This window comes from Mycotypha africana (genome assembly GCF_025528875.1).
Source record: "Mycotypha africana strain NRRL 2978 chromosome Unknown BDF20scaffold_12, whole genome shotgun sequence".
NCBI classification, from domain to species: Eukaryota; Fungi; Mucoromycota; class Mucoromycetes; order Mucorales; family Mycotyphaceae; genus Mycotypha; species Mycotypha africana.
In genome coordinates, this window is record NW_026515736.1 from 131,088 (window position 1) to 144,188 (window position 13,101).

Here is a 13,101-nt window from a genome sequence, read left to right on the forward strand (position 1 = left end):
GGAGTCGAAAAGGCGGGGTAAACTTTAAACCAAACTATTCTATTGCCAATACCAATAGAAATTGCATTTGGAATCTGTGTGTTCCCACACTACAGCTTAAATGGGGATTAGAAATGGAAAAAGGAAATGCCCGAGGCTGCTCGCTATCATCTGGCTGCTGATGCATGCCACACGACCCCTCTGGTCCTTTCATGATACGTCCCAGAAGAAAGGGCACAAAGGACGTGGCATTGTTCGTCGTTAGATAACATTCATAGTTGTCACACCTTTTGTTTTATTCAAATACGATAGAATCATAAAAAGACAAAGCCATCTTTGAGTTTCAACTTTGGGTAAAGTTGTGTGCAGGGCAAGCTTTTTTAATTATTAATTCTAATTGATTAAAATCGTGTATCTGATCGATTATATACATATATAGAAGCAGCAAGCCGTAAGCAGCAATAGTAGGACACTATCAGTATGATTGGGTTCTTTTTTTGGTATATTTCATTTCCATTCCTCTGTGTAACGCAAGAACAGCCATGGCTTACAGCAGCAGCTTACCCAATCGATGAAATCCAGACTACGGTACGATCACCTCGGATTCTCTTTTTTACATTCAATGGGTCAGATGCCCAGGCCAACATTGTACGTTTTCTGTTGCGCAATCCGTTGCTTAAATTATCCGTGAATAGACTTTTGGAAGACGCGCAAGACGATACGACATGGCGATCCCATTTCACACAACTGTAGGGCAGAGTGCATACTCCCGTTCAAAAAATGTTGGAGGTGAGGTTGACTCAAGAATGTATTAAAAGCATCTCAACAATGGAATCTCGTTCCACTTTTTAAAAAAGCCAAGGGATAAGGGTACAGAAATGGCAATGCATGTCGGCTGGGGGAGGGGGTGCACATTATTACACGAGTTGCTTACTCACTGTTCACCTATTGATAGGATGAAAAGAAGGATTCTGCTGCTATCTGGATAGCTCTCTTTCTGAAAAAAAGTTTCATGGAAAGAATGGCTGTTTTTTAAAAAATAAGTGTGAATACATCCAAACACTGACATGAGTTTAACCATTTTGATAAGAAAAAATGTATCACTTGTTCGTATACGTCGCCTACTTGGGCAATAGATGACATACGATCATCGGCAGATCAACAAAAATAGACAGAAAAATGAATATAAAGTGTGTGTGTGTGTGTGTGTGTGTGTGTGTTGAGAAAAAAGCCTTTATGCGTATGACTGAATGACGTCCTTTCCATTTCATTTGTACAAGCGGACCGTACATACATTTAAGAGATACGTGTGTGTAGATAAATGGGGGAGGGAGGTGTTGTTGTTGTAGAGTGGATATCTATCAAGTTATGTTGGTAAATGTTGACACTTTAAAGACCACCACGAAGAGCCAAAACTAGATGAAGTACTGATCCACCTTCAATGCCATAGTGAGATGCTGTCATCTCGTCAGCCCTTTATTCCACAGAAACAAATTCTGTCAGTGGTGAAGAAAAACGGAAGAGGGTACAAGTGCTTATTTCTTACTTACATTTGCTTTCCACTATAAATCAAACGTTGTTGAGGAGGAGGAATACCTTCTTTTTCTTCTACACGCTCCTTGATACGTGAAATCTTATCGTTAGGCTCGATATCAATTTCAATCTTTATGACGAAAAAGACAGTGATGTAAAGGCGTCAAAATAATTTTCGCTTTTAATGGAAAACGAGTTCAAATGTATCTGACTAACTTACTTCTTTACCGGTCAATGTCTTTTATAGACATTTTTCATCGTTTGCGAATGACTGAAGATTAGATGGATTGATTCAAATGCTTATGAAAAAACCTTGAATTTGGTTTGAGATTACCTTCACTTTTACAAGCATTTTACGAAAAGCCTATAGAAAAGAAATGTATACCAAAAAAAAAAAAAAAAGAAATGAAAGGGTGCCTTTTTTTTTTTTTTTTTCTTTTTGAACTGGGCAAACCACGATAGAATTCGATTTCCAGCTCACCGGAAGAAAGAGCGATTTTGCATTAACAACCCACAGACTTTAGTGAATGTGTGATATCGTTTTAGAAACAAAAAAAAAAAAAAAAAAAAAAAAAAAAAAAAGACATTGGGTCAAAGTAGGTTAACTACAAAAGAGGTTGCTGGTGACAGTCCTCCACAGCAACAAACCAGTATCACACTACGACTTTACTGTTCGGAGACAGTGAGGCCCTATGACTGACTTATTCTGTTAGGATGATGGGCAGGCTTCGGAAAGCTGCTCTGTATAGGCTGTGTGTTTTGGTTTATTTTTTTGCCCATTGTAACAATGGAGAAGGATGGTCATGGTGAATGGAACAATAACTGTGATGACAAGAGATGATGGTCTTTAAGGCGTTTGAATTTTTAGTTTTCTTCTTTCTTGTAAAACCTTTATTCTAAAATCAGTAAAAAAAAGTATAGAGAAAACAGAACATAAAAAGAGGACAAGGGAAGGAGCAATATATACATTGGATGATGAATAAAATGATAAACTAGGATTAGTAGGAAGAAAAAAGCAAACGATGAATAAAGAATAGCAAAAGAAACAATGAATAGAGGTGAGGAATGAGGGATGAAATGTAATGAAGTGAAATGAGTGTATGCGTGTGTGTGTGTGGGGGGTTATTCTAAGCATCAAAGACGCTCGTTGTTCTCTTGTCAGAAAGAGCTTGCTGATAAATACGTAAGTAGTCGTAAACAGGACCTTGTTCATGTCCTCTATCCCAAGCCAAGTTGAAGGCGCTCAGCATGTTTCTTAAAGCATACACTTCGTGTAGCACAGGCTGATTCTTGATGGCATTGTAATCTTCGGCAGCGTGTTGAATAGCCAAGGATAAAGTATTGTCACCGGAAGTAGCAGCGGCGTCGAATAAATAAGCGTTGAAGCGATAATGGCTTTCGACATTGTTTCCGGAGACGACTTCTTCAGGCAAACCTCTGTCCACTTCACGATCGACAAGAAATTCCGACAAACCGCCCACACCCGTAGAGATGACAGCTGAACCAAAGGAGAGGCCTTCGGCAGCGACCAGGCCAAAGCTTTCGGTTTGGCTGGGTACGTAGACAAAGTCAGCAGCGGCTCGAGCAAAGATCAAGAATTCAGCTTGCTGTTTCACATAGGGCAAAAGTGCGACTGTGTCGGGGTATTGGGTCTTTAGCTTCTTTAGCTTTTCCATAGGATAGTTGTTGGCTTGGCCAAAGATGACAAACTTCATGTTGTTTGCCTTGAATGCCTTGGCAGCTTCTTCAAACGTATCTAACCCCTTGTTGTATTGGAAGCGGCCCACAAACAAGACAACAGGACGATCCAGATCGGTAGGCCGTAAAACGCCTTGGTCGATCAAGTATTGCTTGGCAGCACGTTTCGTGTGAATGACCCTGTCCTTCTGGCCTTTGGGCAAGGACCAATAATTAGAAACAAGGGCGTTGAGGGCAGCGTCCTTACCGGCAGCAGCAGTAGTAGCAGGGGCGGTGCTGTTCACTTTGTCGGACAAGAGAGTTTTTGCATAGGCAGGATAGTTTAATTTGTGTTGGACCAATTTAGGATCGGTGAAGGGGTTATTCTGAGGGGCGTCGGTGTCAATGCCATTGCTGATACCAAAGAATCGCTTGTTCTCGGCTTTGTGCAGCAAATGAGGCATCACGACTTCCTTCAAATAGAAATCCAATCTTCCTTCGACCATATCCTTGGCCATCGACTCACTGACAAGCGTGACAGCATCTGCGTTATCGATACCCAACGGCGACATGAAAAGATAGTTGCTACCGAAAGTGTAAGGCAACAGGTTGAGCTCGAGATCGTCTTGGAAAGTCCCGTTTTGTTTCGGTGTGTTTAAAAATTTCTGAGCGTTGGGTAAAGTGTTGGTGTATTGCAATTCATCGAGATAATCGTGCATGGTGTAAACAATCGCAGGCGGCACAGATCCCAAATGCAGATCGGGCTCATTGATATACTTGGCGGTATAGGCATTGGTGGCACCGTGCAAATGAACAACGTCTACGCGAGGCGTGGCATCCAAAGCATCAAATAAGGATTGTTCGTGCTTGCCTGTAGCCTTCCAAATAAGGAAATTAGCAGCGGCCTTTGCAAAGAACTGATCTCTCCATTCTTGGGGCAAGCCATCCGCGGCAGAATAGATGGTAGCAGCCGAGGTCGCCTTGAACGCTCTGTTGTAAGGATCCATTTTACCGGGGCCGATCAAGTAGACAGTGATGGTAGGCTTTGTTGCTTGAGCGGTAATGATTTCCAGCTTTTCGTCTTCGGGCAGTTGCTCAAAATTCTCAATCGGTTCAAAGTCATATTGGAATTCAGACACACGATACTCAACAGGCACTGTTCTGTTGCGTTCGTCTTGAAGGGTCAAGTACAAATCGGTTGTTCTTTCAATGGGATATTGTTCAGATTTCTTTAGGAAAGTATAAAAGGGTAAAACGATGGAGGGTTGAATTTTGCCGGTTTTCATCTGTGCTTGAGCTAATGAGGTTAACAAAACACCCATACCGCCCATGGTTGCAGGACCGAATTCCTTAGTGACGTGATATACAGTGGTATCTGCTGGTAAGGAGACTGAGACTGATCTATCTAGCGTCTGGTATGTTAGATTGGGATAATATTGCATGGCTTGTATAGCTATATCAATAATATGAGTAAGATGGCCGCGCGCAGGAAAGGTTGAGTCAGATCATGGAACCCCCTCATGAAAACTTTCTTGTTCTGGCAATTGATTTACTACTACTTACAGAAGGTAACAGGTTCTTTTTGAATAGCCAAGACGGTCATGCCGACAAGAATAGCAGCGACTTCGAATACAGCAATTACTACAATCAGTAATGCCACATAATGCCACCAACGCCAGCGCTTTAGGATACTTCGATGCAGACTAAAGACCGGTTTACTATTGTAGTCTCCATCTGTGCTGAATAGATTTCTTAAGCGTATTTTAGGTCTTGTTGTGGATGGTGTTTGTGTGGTCATTGGCACTATATGGTAATCATTGTTCTTGTCAGCAATCACCATTATAATTGATTACAAAAAAGAGAAAAAAAAAAAAAAAAAAAAAAAAAAGAGATGTGTCGGGTGAAAAGAAACTGAAAAAGAATGCAAAATACAAATAAATAATGAAAAATAGTAAATCATTCCCGTTTAACTTTTTTGTTTGTGTTGTGGTTTTTCAAAAAACTTTTTGAGTGGATTTTTTTTTTCTTTTTTTTTTTCTTCTCTGTTGCAACAATTTGAAACTCCTACCAGTAGAAGAACTCTCATGACACGTGCGAGGAAATGCTGCTCGTTTTCTAGTTTGAATTTGAGAACTAAAGGAACGCATTGGCCCACTTGAACAGTTTCTATAGCTGTAATAATTATCACACGTTGGGATGTCTATAGAGTAACAAAAGATCAATTGTTGAAAAAGCACAACAGTGAATTGTTACAAATGTAGCCTAAAACTGTTTGGGAATAGGTATGGATTTTTGAGGGGAGATCAGAGACATACACAAACACACACACACATAGACACACTGAAAAAAAAAAGGGTTTTTGTTTAAGCCAACAAAAAAAAAAAAAAAAAAAAAAGACTATACGAAAATACGCCATGTTTCATTAAGGCTAAGGTTTCAACAATGAGCTTATCCTTGATGCACACACATAAACATTGACGTGAAGTTTTAAAGACATTTACGCAAAGCTTAAAACAGAGCAAAACCCCACTCAACGCGATCCTAAAACAAAGAATTGTAACGTTTTCCGTACAGTGCTTATTGTTCTTCTTGTAATGTCTTTGGCACTGAAAACAGCACTTTTTATAAAACGAACAGACGCTTTCTTCGTTTTCCACTCATGTTATGTTTGTAGTTTCTCTTCCACGATATCGCTCACTCATTTTGTGTAGATGGTGATGTTGGGTTTCGGAGTCATTAAGAAACCAAAATCGGGGTTTCAAATAGACAAACAAGGAGACATAGAGAGAGAGAAAAAAACTCAAAATGTACGAAAAGCGTTACATAAGTTGTTCTCTTTTTGTTGAGAGGACAACCTATTCCTTCTTTTTATTTTCTGTTTGCTTTTTGCAAAATCATTGGACAAACCACACACACACACACACACACACTCTCTCTCTCTCTCTCTCTCTGTGTAACAAGGAATCTCAAAGATGTTTCACAAAATGGCTTGACTTTTTTTTTTGCGGAGAAGATCTTTTCCGATGCGCGCTTTCATGTGGCTTTCTTTTTTTCTCGAAATGTTTGTTAACATTCTTTAGGCCAGTCATGGGGTTACTTTCTTTTTATGCAATGTCATTTATTTTAGGCTTATTTTGCAAGCCTCTTTACATTTATACGGTAAACATTCATCGTTTGACCTTCATCACCATTGTCACTGCCGATGAGCGCTGCAAGAAAATGAGCGTTTTTTCTTTTTTCCGAAATGAGCCCACGCTAAGCGTTTTCCTGGATTCGCTTCCCAACATTTTCGCACTGTAAAGCTCTTTTTTTTTTTTTTGGACAGGTTTCAACCCAAATTAAGGGAAAATCACGCTTTAAAAGAGCGATATTAAACTTAAGGTACACAATTGCAATGGCCTGAATAAAGGTTTTTCTTTCAACAATCTCAAAAATGGATATTCTATTTTCTGTATGGAGTCCAATTCTTAAAATTCTTGTTGTGATAGAGCTTTTCTTCATAAGAAATATCACGTGAATGAAGAATAAGCTTTGCAGTATAAATTAGCCATTGTTGTTTAACTGGGCTGGTGAGAGCATCTAATGTCAAACGAACTTTTTACAATTCAAAGAGAAAACATGAAACTCCAGCGAAGCTGAATTTTCTGCATTGGTTCTCTTTAGCCAATAGAATCATCGCTTAAAGCCGTAATGGATACTCCGAGCCCCCCACTCATCATGGGGTTAACAGGCATAAACGATGAGCCGTGTTGATCAACCTTTAGTTCCGTGATTAAGATCATAGGCACCCTCTCCTAAATGAAATAGGTACACCAAGACTGCAGAGCGACTTCTTTGATTCAGTTACCAACGCGTCGTTCAATCAATTACTTTTTACATTTGATTGCGTTTATACCTCGCTTTGGGGCCCCCAATAAAATTTTCTGCAGTCTAAACATCTCTGCAGTTTTATAATATATAAAACTACATTATATTTGAACAAGATTAGAGACTCACTTTTTATATGTGTAAACAATAGTCCCAAAAATTCACCATGTACTGAGGACTGAAGGATCAGAATCTAAACCGACTTCTTGTTAGGTCCTCCATTGGAACTCAGTCCACTATATGAGCGAAAAAGAGGTAGGCCTCTTCTTCTTCACATCTAAGAAGAGTGAATAGCTGTTCTACTATGTTACCATCGTGGTTTTTGTTATTGAATGTCTTGAAATAGTCTCAAATTAGTTTTTTGATGGTTATGCAAAAGTTATTCAATGCAAAAATAAATTAAACCATGGTGGACCTGTATGCTGTCTAACTGTAGACTTGAGTCAATACATCGATTTTAAGTAATCTATTATTATCGACAAAACAATTGAGTGATCCCAAAGAACTTGAGGCCGCCAAAATACTTATCATAAGAAATCCGTGTTTCAAAACTGTTTAAAGAACCTAAAAGATCCATTAGTACAGACACTACATTGAAATCACTGTTTCTCGTCCTATTTTGAGAGAGTTTAAAAATGGGGGTCTCGAGTTTGTTCTATAAGAAATTGCAACTTGTATTATATCGTATAAACTTTTCCGAAAAAGTAGCAAAAATAGTTTTTAGAAAAATGGAAAAAAATAATCTACTTGAGACCATAAAGCTTAAAGCTTTCTCAGAGTACTAATAAAATCTAAAGAGTTTTATCGCAACTTTTTGCGTTTTATATCCTCAAAATGCGTGTCTCAAATTCCTTTTACCTGCTTAAAGCAAAAACAAAAAAACGAACTATTATTTTTTACATATAAAAGTGTCGATGGAGACCCAACGCATGGTTCAGACGCAATCAATCTTTTTGGCAACGGTAGTTAAATTCCGTAAGTTGAACGACGCGTTGATACAGGTTCTTTTCCTTTGCTCAATTTGACATCTTGTTTTTTTTTATCATGACAAATGTGTTCAACACTTATCACACAGTAATTGATCTTCCAAACGAGTTAGTCCAAAAGTATACCCAAAAATAATGATTGCAGATGTATCGGTAGTCATAAAAATAGCAACAAGAGTACACATAGATATCAACAGAAAAGCGCAACCTTTCTTTTTTTTTTTTCTTGTTTTCTTGTTTTCAATCCATCTTTTCATCCAATGGATGCAATCACTTATCCCGTTGAAATAAGATAGAAACGGACCAAAACTGAATCGAACCGCAAACGTAGGAACATTTGCATTGGAACTGACGAGGGTGTGCCTGACCTGGAATTTATCTCGCATTTGGAGCTTGGTTTTTTATTGACAGAGGTCACACACACTCTTTGTCCACTTTGAAAGTTTTTGAGATAGAGTTTCGGAGTTTCAATGATCATAGAACAAAGGGGTAGATCATGGATCAATCACCGAATTTAACGATATATTATAATTGATCGTAATGCGGGTTTGAACAAAGTAAAGGGCCGCCTTATGGAGATGTGTAGGTATAGTTTGGTACCTTCAACAAATAGTTGTCAATATCACAACTAGTCTTGACCATTACATACAGCTTGATATCCTTTGTCCCCCCCCTTTTGATTCATGATAACAATTAGATGGCATCTCAGGCGGTGCACCCACTTGGGCAATGAGCACCGTGTTCCTTGTCACCCACTCAAAGCTGCATACCATTCTCAAACTCAATGATACTTGAGAATTTATAAAGTTAGGCTTTTAGTAGCTAAATGCTCATATTTGAAAATGTTGAATCTTTCATGATGCGAAATAGAGGAAAGCTGTTCATCTATGTAGAAAAAATGGAGAGAGTCGTTGCGTCGTCACCTTGAAACACAAATAGTAAAACAACCTTTTTCCACGTCACCAAATCCATTCGATAGGAAGAAAATGGGTGCGTATGGTTCAATTCTCCTTTCAAAGCACTTCAATTGATACATACTAAGCTGTCGTTTCCTTTCCAGCCTTGAAGCGTCTATGTCAAATGCAATAAACTTTGAACATGCTCTTTTGTAAAAGAGCGCTTTTAAAATGACATGATAGACGTTAAAGCAGTATTTCTGCTTGTATGTCATATCAGCAAAACTCACAGAGAGAGAGGGTTTCAATTCAGGCGAATTCATACAACTCCATCAGAAAGTCTTTAATTTCAAGTAGCGCGAGTGGCCTCAAGTCAGTTTGAACAAACAAGCATTTCAAGTGGCTTTCTTTGCTTTTGGCTATACTAAGCAATTAGTCACAAAATAGCTTGAATGCAGCCTATTAGTGAGAGACACGTCCGTAATACAAAGTTTCTTATTTAATCTGTGTTTCCTAATTTATATGGTACCTGTTTGTTCTTTTGTCCTGGATTTGAAGAGCCATAGTGCGAAAATAATTTACTTCTATTTGAAACAATTCTGATACAGAAAAAAAAAAAAAAACGGCTAAAATAGAGTTATTTTAGCCGTTTTTTTTATAATTTTCATGAATAAACAATATTGTGGCAATATCCATTTTTGTTGGTTTTTTTTTTTTTTAGTCAACTATTGACGCTGTTAAACGGAAAATAAGTGATTAAAATGGTTTCCAAGTGGATTAGTTACTAATTTTACTTGCATAAGTGCCTTTGATTGTTAAAAAAAAAAAGCTCGCAAAAATAGAGGCTACTCCTTTTTTTTTCTTTTGTTTCTAAAATTTTGGTTTTTTTTATTTTTTTTTTTTGTTTCTGACATGATCCACCTCCGCCGCTGTAAATAACTTTTATTTTTTGTTTCTTTATTTTCTTTTATTTATTGATACGTTGATGACAAAGCGATTATGATAAACTGGCCTATTACATTTCAATTGATTTGATTCTGTCATAGACAAAATGGTTTGATTTGTGTCTTTCCTCTATTAAAACATGTCTTTGCGACCTTGATAAAAATGGACGAGTACAATGAAAACGGATCGGTTCGAGGGTATTGGGATGTGCGGGATCGGAAAAAATTGTCAGGGCAACATCAGCCGAGAAAAAAAAAAAGACTATGTGGAGTGAAACCTGCAACTGTATACAGTGATGTGCACCCGATTACCGTGAGAAAAAGAGAAAAGCAGAAACAAAAAAAACCATTTTTGAGCGGGTGCACGTATAGAATACACATTGGATATAGGAGTGATCCAGGTGCAAGGGTATTGCATTTCCAACGTAGGCAAAATGTTGTGTTTCGGTTGTTTGCCTGTAACCTCCCCTCCCCCTTTTCTGACTAAGAGATGACTAGTTTTCATTTCATTTTGATCCTTGGGGATATAAACAGTGAAAGACCTGCTACTGCATACCTTGGGGGATATAAACAGTGAAAGACCTACTACTGCATATTTTGATGTTCCGTTTCAAGAGCAAACCATCAAAGGGAACCATACACACATATGCATACATATGACAAATGATTCACAAAACAAACAAAACATGAGAGTCGATTGTGAAGCATAAAGCAAACCATGCTTTTTTGGGGGGAGGGGGGGCGGCATCCTATCACTCTTCCATGTTACTCGTTTCATTTCAATACATTTTTTTTTATTAATTTCGGAATAGGATAATGTGCCTAAATGATTCTCATCGATATTGTAATGCTTATTAATGCGTCTAAATAGATAGACCAATGTTTCTATACTGACAGGAAAGTAAGACAGTCAGGAAAAAAGGAAAAAAAAAATAATCCAATCTCCTCATGTAGAGAGAGAATGAGAGAGACACAGAAACAGAGACAGAGAGAGAGAGAGAGAGAGAGAGAGAGAGAGAGAGAGAGAGAGAGACATACACGCAGCGAACGAGTGAAAGACAGTCATAGAAAAACATAAGCATTATAAACAAACACAACTGACTACAGCGATGTATACAATTACAAAGTGATTGTACTACCAAAAATACTCGTTTTTTTTTTTTTTTACAAACAAACATTTTTGAGTTTAGTACGGTAATCGCTTTTGCACATCTTTACAAGCCATTTTTGCCCCTACCGTTCAACCTTCCTTATGAATGACTCGTCAATTAATATAAACAAAATGAATGATGAAGAGTTTTCATTGATAAACATTATGTATTTATTTACAAGGAAAAGAAAAAAGAAAAAAAAATTGAGAATAAAAGTGAGAGCGAATTATTAAGTGTGAATAGTTATATTCATCTACGTGCAAAAGGTACATACAAAAAAACAAACAAACAAACAAAAAGGAACAGGGTATGAGTTTTCTTCTTTTTTTTTTTTTTTTTTTTTCTTTAATTCAACAGATTATGGATTTGCATCACTTGACACGACGGTTCGTGAGGCTGATGTGAGAAATAGGCTGCTGCTGTTGTATTCGTAGTAGCAGTAGTGGTAGTAGTCATTGTTGTAGGCGTGCTGCTAGTGGAGCGTGGCGGCGGAATAGTGACGGGATAACTACTGTTATAGTGCATCATATTGTTGTTGGTGCTATGATGATATGCAGAATGGTTCATGTTGTAAGAAGGATGAATACTACTTGGAAACTGATGCTTATAATAAGGATGGCCATGGCTATTATCATTCGTAGAATTGGGTGCTAAACGTAACATTGGGGTATCCGGTAGACATGGTGTTGGTGATAAAGCTGAATAGGAAGAAGAAGAAGGAGAAGAAGAAGAAGCAGTCGTAGCAGGAGGGGGAGGAGGAGTAGCAGTAGCAGTAGCAGTAGCAGTAGCAGTAGTAGGCGTCGTCATAGTATCATTGGAAGAAGCAGTGTTGCTGGTAGGCATGCCGACTGATGTTTTCCTTCTTAAAGAACTTGAAGAACCTTTAATAAAGGACCCATTCTTGAATTTTTCCATATAAGTTGGATCGATGGTCCAATAGCCACCTTTTCCTCTATGTTGACCATTTGTATCAGACTTTGGTATCTTTTTGAAGCAACGGTTTAAAGATAAGTTATGTCTTATCGTATTCTGTAGTGAAAGGGATAAAGTAAACAAGTTAGATTTTTTCGTCATTGCAAAACCCTGTAGAGTAGGGATAGTCTTCTTTACCTGCCATCCTGTATCCTCTGCATTGTACAGAGCGGGATACCGTGCTGTGATCCAACTGTAGATATCTCTTAGTGTCATACGTTCATGTTCACTCTCGAGAATAGCCTGAGCAATCAAGGAAGAATAAGAAAAAGGGGGTCGTCGCCTCTTTCTAGGCGGCTTGATCAGATTAGGCGCCATGGGTATGAACGACTCAGACACAATATGTTGTTGCAACTGCTCTGTTTGTGCTTCGGAGCGAAATTGCTTAACAGAAGCCACTAAGTAAGGATGACGCATCATCACAGGAATAGGCGGTAGACTACATTGGTTATTATTGAGAACGGGTGATGAACTAGTGGCTCTGGAACTCGTATCGAGATTAGACGGTAATGGAGGGTAGTCCTGTGAGCTGCCTGTTTTCAAATGATAGGGTGGCGTAGATGCTGTAGAATAATGAACGGAAGAGGAAGAAGTAGAAGAGGATAAGGATGAAGTTGTATTAAGCATATATATATATATGTATTAGAAAAAAAAAAAGGCTCTGCAGTTTTTCTTTTTGAATAAAGTCGAGATAATTGGTAATGAATAACTTCAATTGTTTTATATTTGAAATAGTCAATTGCAGAAACAGATAAAGAAAAAAAACGATGCCGATTAAACAGAAAAAGAGGAAAGAAAGAAAGAAGAACAAGGCCAAAAATAAAAAGGTTAAATTATCGATTCAGAGTGAGAAGAAAGAGAAAAAGCAGTGGAATTTCAAAATCAGCTTCTTCTTTTCATTGGAAGACAAGGCAAATCCCAATAAAACCGCGCATTGAAGGTCATTCCTTTCATATTAAGCAAATAAACAAACAAAACGAACCAAAAAAAAAAAAAAAAAAATTAGACCTGTTTATTACTTTTTTTTTTTCTATTTGAAAGTTGGCGGCCTTTTTTTTTTTTGTTTTCTGCAGAAAGACGGATAATTATCCTTTTT

At 38.0% G+C, this 13,101-nt stretch overlaps 3 protein-coding genes across 3 annotated transcripts; all 3 read right to left on the reverse strand.

Moving 5' to 3' along the window:
* Nucleotides 1-1,368: 1,368 nt before the first annotated feature.
* On the reverse strand, nucleotides 1,369-1,864 carry BDF20DRAFT_916764 (ubiquitin-related domain-containing protein; the record flags this gene model as incomplete). Its single annotated transcript, XM_053084490.1, has 4 exons — nucleotides 1,369-1,453; nucleotides 1,530-1,642; nucleotides 1,733-1,750; nucleotides 1,847-1,864. The coding sequence occupies 4 exons, from the start codon at nucleotides 1,862-1,864 to the stop codon at nucleotides 1,369-1,371; spliced, it is 234 nt and encodes a 77-aa protein (XP_052931664.1).
* Nucleotides 1,865-2,639: 775 nt separating this feature from the next.
* Nucleotides 2,640-5,686, reverse strand: BDF20DRAFT_839334 (uncharacterized protein; the record flags this gene model as incomplete). The annotated part of the gene is made up of 4 exons (XM_053079264.1): nucleotides 2,640-4,642; nucleotides 4,753-5,011; nucleotides 5,258-5,389; nucleotides 5,657-5,686. The coding sequence occupies 4 exons, from the start codon at nucleotides 5,684-5,686 to the stop codon at nucleotides 2,640-2,642; spliced, it is 2,424 nt and encodes an 807-aa protein (XP_052931665.1).
* Nucleotides 5,687-11,882: 6,196 nt separating this feature from the next.
* On the reverse strand, nucleotides 11,883-12,443 carry BDF20DRAFT_802104 (fork head domain-containing protein; the record flags this gene model as incomplete). Its single annotated transcript, XM_053076410.1, has 2 exons — nucleotides 11,883-12,062; nucleotides 12,144-12,443. Coding segments are annotated over 2 exons (480 nt in total), but the record flags the coding sequence as incomplete, so codon positions are not given.
* Between the last annotated feature and the right edge of the window lie 658 nt (nucleotides 12,444-13,101).